Source organism: Aptenodytes forsteri, unplaced genomic scaffold (genome assembly GCF_000699145.1).
Source record: "Aptenodytes forsteri isolate BGI_AS27 unplaced genomic scaffold, ASM69914v1 Scaffold349, whole genome shotgun sequence".
NCBI classification, from domain to species: domain Eukaryota; kingdom Metazoa; phylum Chordata; class Aves; order Sphenisciformes; family Spheniscidae; genus Aptenodytes; species Aptenodytes forsteri.
In genome coordinates, this window is record NW_008794452.1 from 1916539 (window position 1) to 1936780 (window position 20242).

At 40.2% G+C, this 20242-nt stretch overlaps 1 protein-coding gene across 2 annotated transcripts in view; it reads right to left on the reverse strand.

Annotated features, from left to right (window-relative positions):
- The window catches only part of JMJD1C (jumonji domain containing 1C), a 114696-nt gene that overhangs the window by 35177 nt on the left and 59277 nt on the right, over positions 1-20242 (reverse strand). The window contains exons 3-4 of one of the 2 annotated variants that reach the window (XM_019474928.1): positions 5676-5781; positions 697-821 (exon numbers count right to left, since the gene is read on the reverse strand). In XM_019474928.1, the coding sequence (XP_019330473.1) occupies positions 697-821; positions 5676-5682 (132 nt within the window). In that variant the 5' untranslated portion in view covers positions 5683-5781. The remainder of the gene's footprint in view (positions 1-696; positions 822-5675; positions 5782-20242) is intronic. The other variant, XM_019474927.1, reaches the window with a different exon arrangement.

The window sequence follows — 20242 nt, forward strand, 5'->3', positions numbered from 1 at the left end:
AAAAAATTGGGGAAAATTAATTAGAGCAACTTAAGGGAAAGAATGTATTTGAGCATTAGACTAGTCTTAAATCTTTACTGTCACACATGATTTTGTCAGTCCTTTCAAGGCAGATGGGTCATTCACTATATTAACGTTGAGTCATTACTCTGGTCTCCTGAAATAGAATTCATTACTGCAACTAAAAATACCATCATTAATTCTTTTTGTAACATCAACTTCAGAAATACAAGTAAAACCCACCACGGTAAATGTAAATTAGGGCTACAGTAAATGCTTAATTCAATAAATTGCTGAAAGTGGATATTTCAATTGCTTGGAAGAAGTAATCACTACTGCAGTGCTAAAAGATTTCAGCGTTGAGAAAAGAAATTCTCAACAGAGCTGACAGGGAAGACCAGTTCTTAAAACTAGATCAGCTCACTTCAAAGACTTCACTAGTCAAATAGCGACAGCAGAGGAAAAGCAAAACTGTAGGACTGGTATTAATCATGTCATTGCACGTATGTTCAGCTTCAGGATGGTTTTAACTGCTAGTCCAATGCAAAGTCATGCTGTAGTTTCAGTGCAGTAATAGACTCGCTCTGCTGGAACTGAACAGCTCAGTGTATTTCAGAGTACCACAAAAAAATTTTAAAACTCCCAAAGTGTAGTTTACTTGAAGCTTGTTTTTCGAGTATCACGTATCAAACTCACCTGGTCATTCATAACCACCATAGTGCGGGTGAAGAGATCATGATGAGTAATGATACCAGTAAACCACTGGGTGGCAGAATCCTGTCTGTACACTCTCACCCTATAACCGTTTAAGGAGTACGGACCTTTAGAAGGGGAAGAAATAAAAAAGCCATTGAGAAATTCAGAAAAAAAAAAGTATAAATGGGTTTTCCTGGTTTTTTAAGCTTCATAGCAAACATACATGCACATGGCACGGACAGCAAACTACAGGCAATTCTGGCACAGCACTGCCTGTGGATTTTACTTTTATTCAGGAAGACATTTTGAAATGCAAATGGTACGTTTAAGTATGTTTTAAGGTCAATTATGCTAACATTTTCAACGTACAGTTTTCTTATCTAACTAAATCTTTCTGCAACCATGATGACAAACGATGGGAAAATTCCTGCCTACAAACAGCAACCATAGAAAAGTAATCTGAAAGGCTAGAAAGTGGCAGCAGCAGGTTATACAGAAGCTATTTAACAGGCTAGTCACATGCCCAGATGCTTTGCTGGCGAAAAGATTTACATCTTGGTGGTTAGGCTCTGCATCTGCCAAGTCTTTCCCGTAAGTGACCACAGAGTTTCTCTCCATTACAGCAGTCGGAAAGGCAGCTGAGTGATCCCATCCCTGCTATGGCCACACAGAACACTCGAAAACGCATATGCTGTGAAGACTTTAGCTCCTGTTTTCAGATATGTCAACTGCAAAGAAACCCCACACGCTGTCCCTTTGCAAAGATCAGTTTAATTCACCTCCAAAAGTCCATGGTGGTGGGGAGATAGTATGATATACTACTTATTTTATAGTTGGTTTCAAGACCCAGAAATTGAGATTCAACAATTTTATTCACGTTCGGTGTCTCATTTGATCACTGGGACCCTAAGTTTCATCACACTTAGTGTTTATATAGCATTTTGTATGACCAAGCAATGCTGCCACTGAGTTCAATTCCAACTGCGTGGGTTTCGCTACCGCAACCAAACCCCAGGTCAGGCATACAGGAACGGAAACAAAACAAGTCAGTGACAACCTACAAAAAGCCTAACTTAAATGATTTAAGAGTGCCTAATTGCTCAACTGCACACGCAAGGCCAGAATTCCCTTGTCTTTCCTAAAGATCGTTTTTTTCCAATCCCTGCCCAGCACATTAAGTAAGCTCAAACGTGTGCCGCAAACAGGCCAAGGATCTCGCAGGTTACAGCTTTCTCTAGTAAAATATCCATATTCACACAACTGGGTCCATTATACTCCCTGCACGAGAAAGTGTGTGATCATGAGGACTGTTTTTAACATCAACATTTGAGAGATCAAGAGAAGTGCAAAAGTAATAATAATTCGGACATCTCCAAGTGGTCTTTGGGTTTAATTTTGGAACCTTAGCAAGGCCTTTTGGAATACCTTTTGCATGTGATTATCTAGGGTTTAAAACAGCTAGGAAAAAGAAACACCATGCAATGGCACCCTTCTTTCACCCACATCCCCATCATTCACTGCACAACTGAAACCTCTGAGACCTAGTGAACCCTCTGAGCTACCAGCGTCAACTCATGCCCGGAGCATGTTTCCAACTGCACTGACAAGGGTCAAAAGTGCGCCAGCACGGGCACTGCCAATCACCAATATGTATGGGCAGAAAAAGGAAGAATCTACAAGCTTGTATCTCACATTCCTGGTCTTGGACCAGATGTGGGGACACATTTCCTGATGGCTTCTCTCCAACCCTTACTCCATGTGCCCCTGCAAAACGCCTCCAGCTCGCCTCCCACACTTCTGGCTGTCTGACCCAACCCAACATGTCTCAAACTTCTCACGGCTGTCCCAAAGCTCTACCTTGTTCAGACAGTCTCAGTAGAATTTTGCCTGTGTCTCTTCTTGCAAATTTCCCATTCCTACTTTCCTATCCCAGCTCCTCCTCTCTTGCATCCTACTGTTAACTGCACAATAATTTTCAGTCTCTCACATAACCAGAACCAGCCTCTCCCCTCTCTCCCCAGCTTCTTGTCTCATTTTAGCATTTACGATTCCAGGCCACTGGCTTCCAAGTCCTTTCCCAGTCTTCTCATCTTACAAGCTCCATCCTCCCTTCTCCATCAGCTTCCCGCTTCTCTTACACTCTTCTGCACTGACCCAATGTTACTCCTTGTTCTAATCTGTGTCTGCCCTTCATCCCAGCTGTTATCCTATCTATTTTTAAAAGAGACTTTATCTACCTTTAAAAAGAGTGGGGTTTTTTTCTTACATGCTATGTAAGGTGTCTCACATGGGCGTCAGGAAGGAGAAAGATTAAACTGGGGTCATACAACACAGGACAGCTCAGCTCCAGCCCAGCCCAGCCACAAGCAGCCATTACAGGAAAAGCCTGGCTTTGTCTCCAGTCCCTGACTGAATCACACTCAGCTACACATTGCTGAAACAGCCTGTGCAGTACTATCAGGAAATATCTCCAGGGCTGAAGCACACTCGGTGTTTCAAGAGGATTATTATACATGCAGCCTCAGAAATTGAGGTGATAATAAATCTAATCGAAAGAAAAAATTCAAAGATTTTAATTGTTAAAAATCAAAGCCACTTTACTATGTTCCTTGAACTGGTTTTATTTGTCCCAAAAGCTTTCAACTTGACCAAGTTTGGGAGGAGGTTTGTTTTTTCTGTTTTTTTTTAAACAAGGAATAAACTACTTTCCTGCCAAACCTACAATCTCTACTGCAAAGCACACTGCTGTGACTGCCGCCCAAAGAAAAGGTCACAATAAGGGCCAATTTTTTTCTTTAGTCTCATTCTTGTAAATAATTGGACCAGTTTTGACTAAAATTCCCCCTCCTCAAATTGGCACGTTTCTTTTCAAACACCTGGAACACAATTTTAATGTTCTTTGACCCTCCTCTTTCTTCAGATAAACTGCCTTTTAATGGTGATAGTCAGAGTAGAAAATACTGAGAGATACGAGATGACAGCTTCAGCATCATGAGACGACAAGGAAAAGGTTGGGTCCTAAAAATGCTGTAGATGATGAAGTAAGAGAATATGGTAACAACCTTAATAGATGCGTCTAGACAAGGTAGAACTGAAAATGTTGCTTAAATTGCAGGGAACAGGAAAATGGTAATAACGGAGAAGGTAAAGAAAACCAGAGAAAGAAGGGGAGGAAAAAGAAGGGATAACATGACTAGTTAACAGCAGCTAGCACTGCTAGAGGGCTCTCCGTAAGCCACTGAAAGGTTTGTGCCAAATGCAAAGCCTCCATGACCAGGAGCAGATTATGCCCCTGGAAAACGTGACAGCTGTCTCTGCCGGCTGACCATTGTCCCGCAGGGCTGAGGTGGTGACACTGCAAAGGCCCTCGCAGTGGACAGCACGTCACTGCCTGAGGAAGCACGTCTCTCCTTGGGCCACACTGCGTCACATCAGGTGAGCAAGTGGATGTGAACTGCAGCTTCTCCTTACACAAGGAGAGCTAGTCTGCAAGGACATTTGATTAGATTCATCTCATCATCTAAAATACTCCTAATTTGTGCACTTCTAAGCATCCAAACATCTGTTTGAAAAATTACATATATAAAGACAAAAATACAGTCCCTGGAATGATGAGATGTAAATGAGTTGTATGGATGATGGGCTGACAGTTTCATTTAGATGACTACTTCAATATTGCTGGGGCTTTGCTCAAGTATTGATTCTGTACCAGTGTACACAGAGGCTTTTGTAATTGTCTTATTATTGTTACTCTCATGAAATACAATAAACAAGCTCAATTTTAGTTTCCTTTTCATATAGCCCTAATTTGATTTCACATCACCTCTCAATCCAGTTTTGGCTGCAAATTTCATCAACAGACTATTAACTCATGTGGTATCTAAGGATATGAAGATAAAATCTAAAATGACTAACGCTGACATACCAACTTACTATCTACACAGTTCCACACACTGCTTTTTTCAGCATCCTTTCTCTGTGGCCTGTAAGAATAATCACGTCTAGCCAAATTAATAACTCCACAGAAGGAAAGACACTAGTTTTTTACTGTAACTTCAATACTATACTTACCACATTCCTTTGGTCTTCTAATCTTAGCTTTATCAAAGAAACCAGACAGCAAGCAAACATCAACGCCATCCTTATAATATCAGATTATTTACTGTTCCCCTCCCCATCTTAATTTACAGAATGACTGCTTGAGCATTTTTTTTCTCCTCAAATTGCTTTAATGCTTGCCTGGGGATTTTAACCCAGACCCACAGAGGTTAGTTTCTGCCCTCTGTTGCTAAGAACGCCTCTGTAGAGCTGCCTGTCAGTTCTGCAGAAAGTTAATGAATATACTGCAAATGCATATAATATTTTTATTATCAGCAAGACTGAGCCAAAATAATTTAGTCTAATTCATACTAGTTTTCACGTAACTTGTATCTACAGTGTAAAAATGACATATGCATTTGCTGCAACCTGCCAGCATTAGAATTGAGTTACAAAATCATGAACTGATTTGAAAGGCACTTTTCAATCGGGGGTGAAGGTGTGGGGTGGGGATCTGAAAGTATTCTTCATCTGTGACAGAACTGTGAAGAACTACAAGCACAGACAGATGTCGGAGAAGTTATCACACGTAATAGTAACACTAACAGAGCACAGAACAGTTTTAAACATGCTAAAAGGTGTGTGGTTGCCATTCATACACACTTATTTTCACAACAAATTTTACAAAATATCTATGTTCAGACTAATGATATTCAGCTTTTGCTGTAATCACTAAGACATCAAACAAGTTAAGGAAGTCATGCACAGCTTCTTATATAGTCTTGTTTTCTGGAATTAACAAATACTTCCAAAAAAATAACTTCCAAGTTAGAAATATATTCTCCATTATACCACAAATGCTGTGGGATGAGCCCCACATAACTAGTGGCCTTAAACTAGCTAACACAGAATAAAAATAACACAATTTCCCACATAATTACCTTGCATAAAAATCTCCTGAACCTTTTGTTCCTTTACCCAGGCTTTTACCTCCTCATGTAACTGCGGGTTATCCCTGAGAACTGGGTTTAGACTGTCTACGTCGTCCTAAAGTAGAGATTAAAAAAGAACCATATGTTATGTTTGCTTATAACATTTCTGTTTATTTTCCTAGATGTTATTTTAGAGTACAATATTAAGTAGTTTGATGCTAATTTCACTGATTGCCTACAAATCCCTGTGTTATTTTTAGAAAAAACTTAAAAGCGCAACATAGTGCTAGAAGTTATTTCATGGGAACACGGTATGTCAGATCCCACACGTGGCCAGACTTGTAAGCTATTAATAGGATCACACTTTCATAAATACTGTCTTACTACAAGCTAAAATTGCCCTCTAAAGACTTCAGTGTTTACAAGTATGCAGAAGAATTGTTTAAATGATGATTAATTTTAAAAAAAGTTTTCCATATCTGTAAAATTTAATATGGACATATTGACCATAAACATAGATATAAAAACCATGAAGATAATGCGTAAAAGATAGCTGTATTTTAAGAGAAACAAACATTCTGAGAGAAACACCATTACTGATTTTCAAATATGTAGGCCTTTGTTAATTAGGTAATGAATTGTTTAAATGATGATTAATTTTAAAAAAAGTTTTCCATATCTGTAAAATTTAATATGGACATATTGACCATAAACATAGATATAAAAACCATGAAGATAATGCGTAAAAGATAGCTGTATTTTAAGAGAAACAAACATTCTGAGAGAAACACCATTACTGATTTTCAAATATGTAGGCCTTTGTTAATTAGGTAATTTCAAATAAGACATGCTTTAATTTTTATTTTTGTTGTATTCAGTTCTCCTGGAAGATTCTTTTTCACTATTTGAGTAGGATGTCATCTGGGAAACTAAGACGTATTTGGTAGCACTGCCCTCCTAACAAGGAAAAACTAGGCACAAAATTTGGCTCGTATCCTTGAAAGTGTGGCATAAATCACCATTCATCTCTAGACTTTTAGAATACCTCTTTCTCTATTTCAGAGCAAACTTGTTATTTATGTCTTTGAGGCTGTGAGAGAGAAATAAAGCTGCACCGCAGCCTGGTGACTCCTCGTGCAGAAGAGTCTTGGAAATCCATGAGCTGCAGAAACATTCATTCATACCGAGAGAACTTCAGACAGCTAAGATAATCAGAGTGATTCTCCACATACAAAACACAAAATGTTTTATCAGTACTGCAGCTGAGATCAAGTAATTTCTTTCCTTGATCTCCCACAAGTTCCTTGATGTTTCACAATTTATTATGAAGAGCTCCAGCCATAGAATATAAAGATACAACCAACACTCAGAGAATCGTGCATTGCTGCCAGGCCCTCAAGTGACATGAGCAATTTCTCTCTATTCATCTGGATGAGATTATTCCTGCTAACCCCCTGATCACAGGATGTCTATTTCAAATTCAAAATTCACTTCCTGACACTTGATTTGCTGTGCTCCATATTACAGAGAATGCATCAATGCTCCAGTTATTAGAGAAAATTACTCTCTCTCCTTATGCTTTTGAAAAGGATATGGCCTCGGGTCCAAAGGAAATGGTCAAGATGATAGTTTTAATACATGTAAAGTGGAACAAAGTAGAAGTGAAGGCTAAGATCAACAGGACCTCTACCACCAGGTTAAAAACACCAACCAGGCAAGTATGTTGTTAGCATTGTCAGAGGCACAAGAGAGTCAACACTAGAATTTATTCAAGGATGGCACACTAGCAAAACACCTCCTCTCCCGAAGCAATCTGAAAAGGGTATTAGCTGCCTGTGCAAATCCATTTTTGCATTGATCCTACAGACAGAAGCAACACCACCACTGGAAAGAGGGAATGATTTGCCAGGGGAACCCAACAGACCCTGGAACTGGAGCTGTGTGATGATCATTCACCTCTCCTTCTTCCCATGCACTCTCTTTCACAGCTGCTGCAAGAGATTCCTGTACCAAAAATTTCCCCTCTCAGATCCACAAGCATTAGACCTAAGCAATGGACTAAGGCACTGCAATACTGGAAGTCTGGCTGACTTAAAAATGCAGTTAATATGCAGATCTCGTACATTATGAGTAATTCCTTCAGTCCCATCCATGAAAATTTTTATCTTCGTTTCAAGACTATTCACACATTGATTACGTACCATGAAGTCAGACCTGTTACTCTTAACGTTATTCTACTTTGATGAGTTCTTTATGCAAAAGTTTTTGAGTCTCTATGTCCTCTTAAGCCACTTTTGATTTGTTTTCAAACACAACACACACTGTTGCTTTTTTTAGATTTCACATCCTTCCTAAGCATCTTTGACTTCTTTGAACTTGACACTGAAAATACTGGTGATCCTACAGACAGTACATTTGAACCTTTTTTGTTTTATCTCCTATTCAGATCCATGACATATCAGTACCTTTGATTGAGAGTGCTTGGTGTGAACACTGAGAAAAGGAGACTGCAAAGTCCATTTTGTACTTCTTTCCTCACTCTTGGAGAAAGATGAGCTCATCTTTGAGATGAGCTACAAAAGGCACAAGTGAGGTCAAAGATCCATTACACAAACTGTACAGGTCTGACTAGGATTATGTAGAGGACATCGAAGAGAACCCAGGGTTTCTAAATACACACACACACACAAAATACACATTTCACATATCATCAATCACTGGGGGAAAAAAAAAAAATCTTTTGCTTCTAGACATGAACGTGCTATACATTGGTCAATAAACATCAGTACAGCAAAGCAAAATTGTAACTGACACCTGAAGCTCAGTATCAAGATACTAAAAAAAAGGTTCCTGAATCTCAAAAATCCTGTTCTTGTGTGTACATATTACATGTATCTATGAAAAAATGTGTCTGCCATGACTGACCTTTTTCCACCATTAATCTTAAATCTGAACATCTAAAAACCAGGAAATTAATTGCAGAACATATTAAACTATAAGGTGATGGCCTTAAGCACACTTTTTTAGCGCACACCACAAACTTCGGCAAAAACAGGGAGACAGGGCAGCAAGCAAGACTGATGACTTGCAGTCTCTTCCCTGTCTTAGCACTGAAGACGAGCAGATGACTCTGCAGTGCCTAGTCTTTTTCCTTACCCTGTATTTATATTGCTCAAGAAACAACAACTCTGTCTACAGATTTGAACCTTGGCAATTACAACTGTCAAAGTAGCAAGATTGACAGACTAACCCACAGAAGAATTAAATGCCCTGTAGGATTTTTCCTCCAGACCTTTCCTCATTTGAAAGTAGTTCCAAGAAAGTTTCACTCACAAAATTAAGTATGGTACCCTCTCCTAGACTAGTTTTTCCACAAGTCCTGGAATATGTCCCCCATGAGGATGTTAACGCTGGTTTGAGAACCTTATGAAATGCAAATCAGAATGCAAATCAAATAAATTTGACTGCAATTTTCTTCTTTAAATCTACTGTAGGAAGCTCTTTATGTACTTCATACGGCAGTGCCCCTTGCTCCACAAATGACTATATGCAATACTGGGAAGAAGACAAAGGGCGTATGGGCTAGAAAGATATGGTTGAGATAATCCTTCCTGCCCTTCTCGAAGGCAGTCACATGAAGCAACGTGACTATCAGAAGCTTGCCAATCTACATCAGGTTTTTTAGATCTTTGCTGCTATTCTTCCTTCTTTCCAGACCAAAAGAGGAATTTCACTTCTAGTGGAGTGGACTTTCTGCTTAATTATCCAAAGAATACTTGAGTAGGCTGCATATGTATCTACATGAGAATTCTCACCTGCTGAGGACATGCTTGACTCCTACGAAGTCCCGAGAAGGATAAAGATAAAGAAGGATAAAGAATGAAATTTTCCCAAACAACAAAGTAATCCAGTGTTTTTCTGAGTATATCTGTTCTTTTGTCTGGTGCAAAATGATGGAACAGGTTGGAAACTATAGACCATACCATCAGGTTAAAATAGCACGCTGCTCTAACCAGCAAGTAGAGATCTTTGTTCAGAGAAGCATTTTCAGAGAGCTTATTCGGACAAACAAAATTTATCATTCAAAGCCACAGGTGAACAAGTGCAGATCACTTAAAATGCTTCTAAATTCCTTTAAGTCATGAATCAAACAGGAATTTCAAAGACAGTACCCACAGAAAAACAAGTCAAAATCCAAATACGTAAGAGAATTCTCGTACTCAAGCCCCATCCACAAACAAAATACCGTCCAAGATACTGAGAGGCATCCCTGGATGAGCCGAACCTGCATGTTGCCCATAAAAGTGCCTTCTGAAAGGCTCAGATGACCACAAGCTCCTTTTCCGTTTTGGGCAGCCAGGCATGTGTGTGGTGGGAACGCCTGCACATTTCCACAGAGCTCTACCTTCCCAACAAGACTTGCAGTATTGAAGCAAGATGTTTCCTCAGCATTTTAAGATACTTCTCCAAGTCATTCTTCACAGACTTGAGGGGCAGAAATGGGTTCATTAAATTGAGAGATGAAACCCTGGAGCACAAAACAACAACTAAAAAGTGGATTCAAGTAGCTGCCCCTACCCCCAATCACACAGCCTGCATGCTGCTTATAGGAGGGTATAGAAACTCCATTCAGCTGTCAACTCTCCATTTTCAGTGAAGAAGAGGAGAACTGACAATATGCATTCCAGGAAAACCAGTCCTGGAAAAACAGTGGCTTTTGGCACTAGAAATGCTTAAATCGGAGCCCTGAAGACCAAGCCTCAACACATGCCATGCACTAGAACCTGGAAATGTTTATTTGGGAAAGCGCCTTCCTTGGCCATGGTGTCTCTGCATTTGGCTTCAACACATCAAGGACATCTTTTTAATATCAGGAGGAACTCATTTCAGCTAGTGTTTTACAGAGAAAGACTAAGCAGATTTTGCAGTCCTCACAAAGGTCAACACCACATTAGTCCTCACCATCTGTGGCTTAATTAACCATAGCTTCCTCTGGCTGCTTAGAGGTTTTCTGATAATTTAGGACACAAATTAAATGAAGACTAGTACATAACCAACTTGAGAGTCCTGTTTACAATGTTTACACAGTATGTGCTGCACATAGAAATAAGCATTTTGTTAGTACTTTAATGGTAGAGGGACCACATTTAAATTCAAACAGTGCAAATGAGAAATTCAGAGATGAAAGTGTCAAAAGCTTGAACCTTCAGTTTTCTTCTTGTTTCATGAGTGAGTATCTTGAAATCAGTTTCTACAAAATGAGCCACAATCCAATCCCATCCCATCCCCCCCCCCCCCCCCCCTCTTCCTCTTTTTTTTTCAAAATGACGCCATCCAAATCCAATCCCTCCCCCCCCCCCTTTCTTTTTTCCTTTTTGCACCAAATCATTTTTAACTGCATGGAACTTCAGCTGCATAGAAATTCAATTTGGAGATTGCAGTCTGAAAAACAATTTGCACCAAATCATTTTTACAACTGCATGGAACTTCAGCTGCATAGAAATTCAATTTGGAAATTGCAGTCTGAAAAACAAGGAACAAGATAGGTCAACACCTGCTGACCGTTTGCCCCAAGAGTCTTCAGAGAGCAGTGGCAGTGAAAAGTATTGTTTTTAAAATCTAGATTGCTGAGAATTTATACTAGTCCTCTAATGCCATCTTTTAGATGATTTTCTTCCATGAAAAAAATTCTCTCCATATTTTCATTCCGTGATAACTAGCCTTTTTTCTTCCTCTTATCTTTCACTGACTGTGTCACCTGACATATCTGACTACATCACTGATCTGTAATCTCTTTCACTGATTATAACTTTTTAACAAACCTTCAATCTTAATATTGTCCTGCCTGACAGAGTAAGCAGGGAAGAAAACCCACAAAACAGTGACATAAAATCTGGATAGGCAGAATACCAAAGATCTTAACAACAACATCACTTATTCATTGGTAGTATCCCTCTGCCATGCTACAAGACTTTTTTCCAGTGGCAAAAGATGAGAATCTAAAACACAGAGAAAACTGGCAGCAACTGACACCCCCGAGGGTATCACTAGGCAAGCGCTGCCGAGGCCACACAGACCACAGCAAAACCCATAGGGAAATCATCAAATTTAGCCAAGACTAAAATATACAGATCTTCTGTTGTTTCACCCACCTTTCTAGACACATACGCATGCATAAACCACTAGTAAACAGTATATTCCTTATTCCTTTTTGACAAGTGAAAGGCTACCCCAGCTGCCATGCCACTGCAGCTGGTGGCCAGGAGGTCAGAGAGGCACTGAAGGCTGCAGGGCTGTGCTGTTCCGCACAAGCCAGCAGAGAAACGCCTTTCCAGAGGGGACCGCTCCCGGGGGAACACATCGACCCGACCCGCCACGTGCCCCTGCAACTAGGGCAACCTCCCTCCCGCTCCAGGCTTCTCACGAAGGGCAACGCTAGCCAGAAACACCAAGGCTACAGAAGGCTAGAAAGTTTTTTGGGGAGATGGTAACTTCCCAGTTTACCTTAAACAGCTTCATCTGAGCGAAGAGAAGAGGCTTAGACTTACCAAGCGATGCTAGCACTGTCTATGTAAACCCAACCCACACTTGACCTATTTTCTGCTGTTCTGAATGCACGGTCACAATTTACCTCATTCAAACCCAGCAGCTGCTGGGCTACATCTGAACCAGTTAAGTCAAGCTTGAAGGCACAACCCTGACCCCTAAACCAGAAACAAAGTCGAGCTGAGGTCAGCCCTCCTCACACGTGCGTGGAGGCATGCCGCATGGGAAAAGGCAGGGACGGGCAGTGATGTTCTCCCTACGTGCAGAGGCCAGGCAAGAGAACAGGGATAACTAATCCCTTTCCAACAAGGGGCTGTGAATGCATCGTTCAGAAAGGAACAAATGTTTATAGATGTTTTGGACCACAAACATTTAAGATGAGGGGTTATTTTCAGTGTTGATAACACCAACAACTATGTTTCTGTAAGTAGAAAGTTAAAACTACAGGGGAAAAAAAGATGAGGACTAAAAATTCAGTAATTTTCTAACTGCCAATAAAACGTAATACTCTCAAGAAAAGCTATCAACAATTTTTCCTTTGCTCCCCATTCTTCCCTATGCCTAATACTTCCCCACACACATCACCTGTTCAATAATTAAAGAGTTGACACCAATTTTAAAATTTTAATTATCAGGTTTGAGAATTAGGGGAGCGGGGCTGCATACGCTTCTCCAAGTCATGATTTCAGGCTTGAAGAAGCATCATTGCACCGATTAGTTCAGTTCTGGAAGAATAACTCACACCCCTAAGAATACCAGAAAATTTCTATTAAAAATATAAAAGATGATCCTATGGAAAATGTATTAAAGTTAGGAATATAAATATACAGGAAAAAATCTGACTCGTAGTCAAATATTTTCCCTGATTTTACCTCACAAACACAAAAATAAACAAGAGATTTCCTTCCTGTAAGACTACCAATGTCACAGGTGAAATGGGCATGCTGGAAAACTTGCTTTTTACAAGTCGGCTCGTTATTCCTGTATCTGTAGATGAGAATCTAGTATGGAAAGGCAGAAGGGAAACGAGAGCAGTGTACAGAACGAGCATGCAGCAGGGAAGCAAGCAGCCACCAATGGAGAAGCAAAACCAAACCTGGGCCAAGCAGATGTTGTCACAAAACCACCTAAAAATTGCTCTAGTGACTTCTACAATAGTTTTGCATTTGAAAAGAGAGATTAAAAAAAATTAATGACCCTTATGCTCACAGGTTATGTCACCCTCTCTGAGCAGCTGGGACAACCTGGGTCAGAAAAGCAGAATCTCCCAGAGTGACAGGCGTTATCTTTTAGCATCTGATCTAAAGACTTCCCCAAACAAGTGGCTCCTACCCACAAACCTGGTGGGCTGTCAACATCCATTTAGAGCGCTGCGGTGACCGTTTTTACTTACGTTCTCCACGTACAAACGAATGAATGGTCAAGTCAATAGTACTGCTCCATGTCCATTTTCTCCCTCATTTTGATGACAGCCATACATTTGCTTTTCTTTTGTTTTCCACTGAATCACATTTCCTTCCTTTTCCTCACTGCAGGCTCCATACATTTATCACCACCATCTCAGCAATATGCAACTTTGTCCTAATTTTGCATTTTGTTTTATCTACTCCTAAGAGAAACAGGGAGGGAATACTGGTCCTACCCCACTCAGCCAGTAACTCCCAAGTCATGTGGTGATACTGGAACAAGCCTTTGAGTCACTTACCAAGCAACTCAATGCCACTATGGGAAAAGAAACCTCAAAGTGCAGACATTTCCCTGAAGCAAGCAATTAGCAGAGTGAAGTTGATGCTAACAAGGAGAGCAGCTAAGTGAGTAGATCGGAGAAAAATCTTTTGTACATTGATGTTAAAATTTAAACCGAGACCCAGACACCCTGTGAGTTGTGAACAGCTTTCAGAAGGTATCTAACAACTCCCCAAATCATAACAACTGAAGGACAAGCTGTATGGACAGAGGTGTCTTTAAGCAAAAAAGAAAGTACATTCTGTTCATCATCAGTTGTCTGGACTAGTGGGCTGCTAGAAAGGCAGTCTAATGCCCCCAGAAATCAAGTCAAGAGATCAGTTCTTGCTCAGAGGCTGACCATTTTACAGAAGACACATCTTCCTTGCATCGGGGACAGCAGAAGTTACTTGCAGCAGCTTGAACTGGCAGAGTTGGAAAGCTGTGTATCACCACCACAGATAATGACAGACCGGATAGTTCATCTCTCATCTCATGGTAGTTACCTCCATCCAATCTTTTATCAGTCGCATTACTCAGCAACACAGTTATCAATAGTCTCGTCAAATAATACTAAGAGCTTACTGTATTAAAGAGCAAAGGTTTCTCAATTCAAATCTGCAGGAGAAAACTGTAAAACACCATCCAGTACGTGGCAGACTGGCGACAGCTCCTAGAATCAACACCACCTCCCAGAAACGTGCATTAGAGTATCTCACTCTCGTGAATGACTCTCTGCTCTGTAATTTGAACTACCAGCAACTTAGATTACCAGCAGACACAGAGCTACCCAGTCTCTTCTGCAAATACCCTCAATCCTATTTACCAAATAGGAGCTCTGGGAACATAAAACTTCCCAGCTCCTTTCCCCCTGTAACTCACGAGGATTATGGGCAGAATTCAAATCCTTCCCAACAACAAAAATATCTTAACCAATTTTTTTTGTCATGAGGAAAGAATAAATCAGGTATCTTCAAAATGTCCTTGAAAGCCAGCTTCAGTGGGGTTTGGTCCACTTAACTACTATTACATTAATGTTTTATTTTCAAGTGGTTTTCTGGGGTTTGTTTGAAAACGTGTTTCTTAGAATAGTGCTACATAACAGTGTTGGCCAACATGCTGATAATATGAAAGTAGTTCAGAATAAAACACATTTCTCTCATGTTTTAAACGAGTACCATTGTATTTGCACAGAACTTTTCAAAGTTAATGTCTAATAGGATTTAAGGCAGCACTGCACAGAAGCAATGCATCTGGGTTGGGAAAACGATTAGCTCATTTTCTTGCAGAATTTCATTCAGAAGAACAAATTTCTCTGGTCTCAGGGATATGGTGCAGAGACTCTCCAACTGTCTGGCTGGGCATACAACAACGAGCCCATCACTGTGCAAACGTGGAAATGCTGCCTCTGCTCCAAGACAGTATCAGAAGCAATACATCCATCATGATGTGCTTTTTTTCTGCTAAGAGCTCCGTTCTGACCTGCTGGAGCCATTTGAGGAATTTTTCCTATAAATAACAGAGGTCTGACCAGCTGGGATGTGTATCATATTTGGATTAACACTACAGCTCTCTGCAACTCTGCAGAAAGCAGTGGCTGTGCCTTTTATAGAACAGATGAATGGTCTTGCAAAGAGAAAAGATTAAATTGCTAATCAGAAAAGAGGGACATTTCAGTTGTTGCTGCAATAAGCTCCTTGGGGTAAACTTAGGAAAGTCATTCAGTCTTTAAAATTGATATAATGCTTGTCTATTTCACAATATTTTTCCACCAATAAATCTACTAGCACACAGAACCAAAAAAAATCCTATTGAAAACATAATTTAAGACTCAACTACACCACTGAGGGGTGGGGGAGAAGCCTGTCAAGCATCATACGTTAGCCACCAAGTCTTACGCATCCTGAAATCTGCTTTAACCTGATTTTATCTGTTGTATACCAAAGTGGCGTGGAACGGTGAAAAGAAAATAGCAAAAGGGAAGAAAACATTCACACTGGGTAAAAACCCAGCCTCTATGGTTGAAATACAATTTCTAAACTGTATGCTTAAAATTCACTACTAAAATCATAAAATACAGAATAATTTGTGAGATGCACAAAAACTACTATGCTTCAAACCCACTTGCTCAGCAAAAGCGTACTAAAATACTACTCCCAGTAACGCTGGCAGACACACACAAGAGGGGGATGCAGAGAAAAAACAGGAATAGTTGATTTTAATTCCACTCAAAAGACAGGAAATGTCTGCTAGACTGAAGGGTGTGTGTGTCAGTATTTACAAACAATGGTAGTAGAAAAAACTTCAGAACTATATTTAATTATGTAGTATACTGTTAAAATGAAATGAAGTTTGATCAGGAAATGCACTGTACACCAAGCCCTCTACATCAAAACAAATACTGCACTTTTTGTTTTATTACTAAAGTTATTCCAATGTCTAAGAAAATAGTAAGATTCATACTTAGTTTTAATTTAAAAAAAGACTCAATTTTGTGTAAAATTACTTGCGTTTCTCCCCAGATGTCTGGCCTGCAAAAGGAATCCCATATACACACCTGGAACTGCTATAGCTCTCAACCTCTACTAACTGCAGCTTGCTGAAGGCTGTGGGTCAGCTTTCATGAAGCACTAACCCTAGACTACAAATTAGTACTTCTGTTAGGTGTAATTTCAAAAATACATTTTGGCAGCAAAGGAGAAGTTATAGAGTAGCAGCCCTGAAGAAAGCAATGCTGTATCAGAGGAAGGAATGAAAGCAAACAAAACCATGAGCACTTCATCAAATGAGCTATTGTGTTTATCACATCAAGCTAAAACTTAATTCTGGTAACAAGACATTTCAGTGAAACTCATTTCCCCCCCCCCCACCTGAAATACAGGGAGGCCTACTCTTTTCCCTCCCCGGGTAAGCACATTCATGCAACGACTGTGGGATTTTACACTTCAGAGTTCCCCAAAGCACTAAGGATTCCCAATTCTGACATACAGCAACTATTTGGGAAAGCAAGAACATATTGGCAAAGCACCATCTGGTTATAAAGTGAAACGGACTTCTCTAGGAGCTGACTTTGTGTCTGGATTATGAAAATAGTGTTGGTCAAGAACATCATATAAGAAAAATACTTTAAACTTTCCTTTTTAATAAATCAAATGTGAAGATTGGAAATTTTAAGGACACAGAACCAAGGATAAGGTGCCCTTCTCTTACTACTGAGCAGTACTTTCCATGGGCTTTTACTGGTGAAAAAAGGAATCATTTGTGATCAAACACAGGAAGTTCCTTACCCAGAAACACTGGATGGATTTGTAAATTCAGTAATCCCAAGACTGCTTTTGAGAAGTACTAAGATACTTCAGTGAAAGGATTTGATCTTCACCTTCAAAGAAGAAACAAGTTTTGTTCCATCTGTTCTGTTTTGAATTCCTGACTTTCAAGTTATTTATTTCAGTGCTATCTCCTAGAGTAGGATTAACAAAGTCAAACCATTTAACCAACAGTGATTTTTGAAAAATTGTAGGATGAATAGAACAAGTTTCCCTACGACAGTGGAAGGAAACCAGTTTTCCTATGGATTTGAGACCTACCTCTACTGTAGCAACCTCAGCTTATACCAGGGACCTCATATCTCTTTCCCCTTCCTCCTCGTGCACCTTCCCACAGTCTTCAGCAGTTCTACCTGAACTCCCTCCTACTACCTGGAGGAGCCACTATTTGTGGCAGCTATGCCACCTGCCTTTTGACTGATGGCCTCCCCTCCACGCTGCTCATTTCCCTAAGGCTTGTCAGATCTGGAAGAACTCCACTCCTGTATCAAGCCTCAGAGAGAGGGAAAAAAAAAAGTGACTAAAGCCCTTATTTCTTAAGAAATCAAGGTAAAAGAGAAAGGTACAATTTTATTCCACCTATTTTGAGACTAAAGACAGATGAAGCCCTCAGGGAAGCAGCTCTTTTCAAAGGGAGGCACAAATACAGGCTTAGGAGAGATGATGTACATCTCCCTCTGACTCTACAAATGGAGGGTGCCAATGCCTCCTCCCTCATTCCTCTCTCCTTGTGAGTGCTCCAGTCAAACTCTTCTGTCCCACATGTGTAACTGGGAGCAAGGACTGGTATGAGTCATCTGACCCACTTCTAGCTGGATGCAGCCTTTTGCTTCCCCTCACATTGGAAGTGTACACTTAAACATAGATGTGTCGGTTACAAGCTGTTTAGACCATCACTCTTTACAACACTGCCAGAGAAGCCAGCTGGACTGCTTATGGGTGGTCCAGACACCACAGACATGGAAAAGAATAGGGACGGCTCTTAAAGACAACACTGAGAAGAGTTAAAGATGCAGAAAGTTGTGCGTGCCTCTGTCACCCATGGAGGAAATGAAACCAGGAGGCGAGCACATGATGGCCACGGCCGCCAGCTGGCTGGCACCAGGAGTTCCCGAGCTGTTTCTGTCAACCTCAAAGGGTGGGACCAACCCAAAGCTCCTGCCCGCCTGGTCAGTGGAGGTACAAGTTTATGGGAAAAGCAATTTTCAGCTGCAGTAGCTATTTTTAAGCCTGAAGTTTAAAGTAAGAGAAGTCTGAAAGATGAGGGCACTGTATGATTATGGGGTGCTTAAAATACAGACAGAAAAATATTATTTTATCCCTGTTTCAAGATGTGTGAAGAATTTTTTTATGTGTACATGTCATTACTACACAAGCCACGTTACACAACTGGCTTGCTCTTATGAGCAAACAAGTCACAAAACCCAAAAGCATCCAGGCCTGAAATACCCAATGTCTGCCCATAATAAACAGAAGAGTATCAGAGTTGCACAATGCCCTTTTCTCAAGCCTTACTTCATGGCATATAGAACTCGAATTTGTAATAGATCAAGTAAGATTAGTGCAGTATTACATCCTGAATCCGAGGTACCTATTTCATGATTAGTGAAAAAGTTTATTATTATTACTGCAACAACCTTGAAGGTGTGTTAAACATTTGACCTGTCAGCTCTCAGACATGCAATGCACATTCAGAAAAAGAGCGAAGTACACATGCCTATCACTGTGCATGTAACACCTCCCACAGGGGATTTCTCAGTGCCCTATCTTTACATCTGCAACCTTCAGCACAGAGGTAGACAGGTAGACCTTACTATTTTGAAACACTAAGGCAATGAGGCTTGTCTTTAAAAAAGTTGTTCTGAAGGAAAATGTGAATAAGTAGGGTGGATCCAAGAGAGATTCCACCATAGAGAAAAACTGAAGTGTGTTCTTGATTCATTCTTAGCAGAGTGGTTTTTGGTTTTTTTGTTGGGGTTTTTTTTGTTTAGTTTGGTTTTTTTTTTTTTTCCTTAAACCAATATGCAGGAGGACATTTTGAAGACTGTGTGCACACCCTTCCACTTCCTTCCTTGAGTGGCGAAATACTCTCTTTGCAGGAAGTTTAACGATTGTGAAGGAACTTAATTTGAATTCTTTGCCCTGGCTCAGCTGTGCACATTTGTTCCAGTCCTGTGTGCTCACAAATCCTTTGGAAATACATTATCTCACACACACACACAGAGTGTGGAATTGTCCTTTGTGGCAGAGGCAAGCTGTTCGAGCAGCTCGAGTCATAACATGTAACCTCTGTGTGTGTATTTGGAAATATATAATCTATCATGCACCCTGCTCTGCCCAACCCAGACACACAGCTGAAACGCACTGACTGCTTGGGCAAAGCAGAGTCTTTCCAGGTCTTTCCCTAAGTGTATTTTATTATGGAAAAACACGGTATAAACCACGTTTTGTTATTCTTTATTTGCTTGTCCAAAGCATAATGCAGTTGACTCCAGCTGCTTCGGCCAGTAACAGCAGAATCACACTCTTCAGCCCAGTAGTGCCCGTGACGGGTACTGCCAAACACCACCCAGACAAAAACACCACACTGATGAGGTCACACATACCATACGCTGAGCTTTAATGCTTCACATCCCCATCTATAGTCCTTCAAGTAAACTACAATGCTTAAACAAATTAAGGCATGATCAGCTTTGCTGCTGCTTAACTTACTACATGTATCATAGCGAACAGACACGTAACTGTCACAGAATAGTACAAGTAACAAGTAACTTCTTATTACAGAAAACCATTTCAGTTCTAATTATTTGATTTAGGTCACACTTGTAATTGTGTAGGCTTACTGTAGTTTTCTTTAAAATATTTTAATAACAAACATATTTGAAAGTGTGTTCATTTTCAATCTATAGCAAGAGCCACTATAACCTACATTTGTCAATTTTTACTTAATCACAAAATATACATGATATACTGTGAATG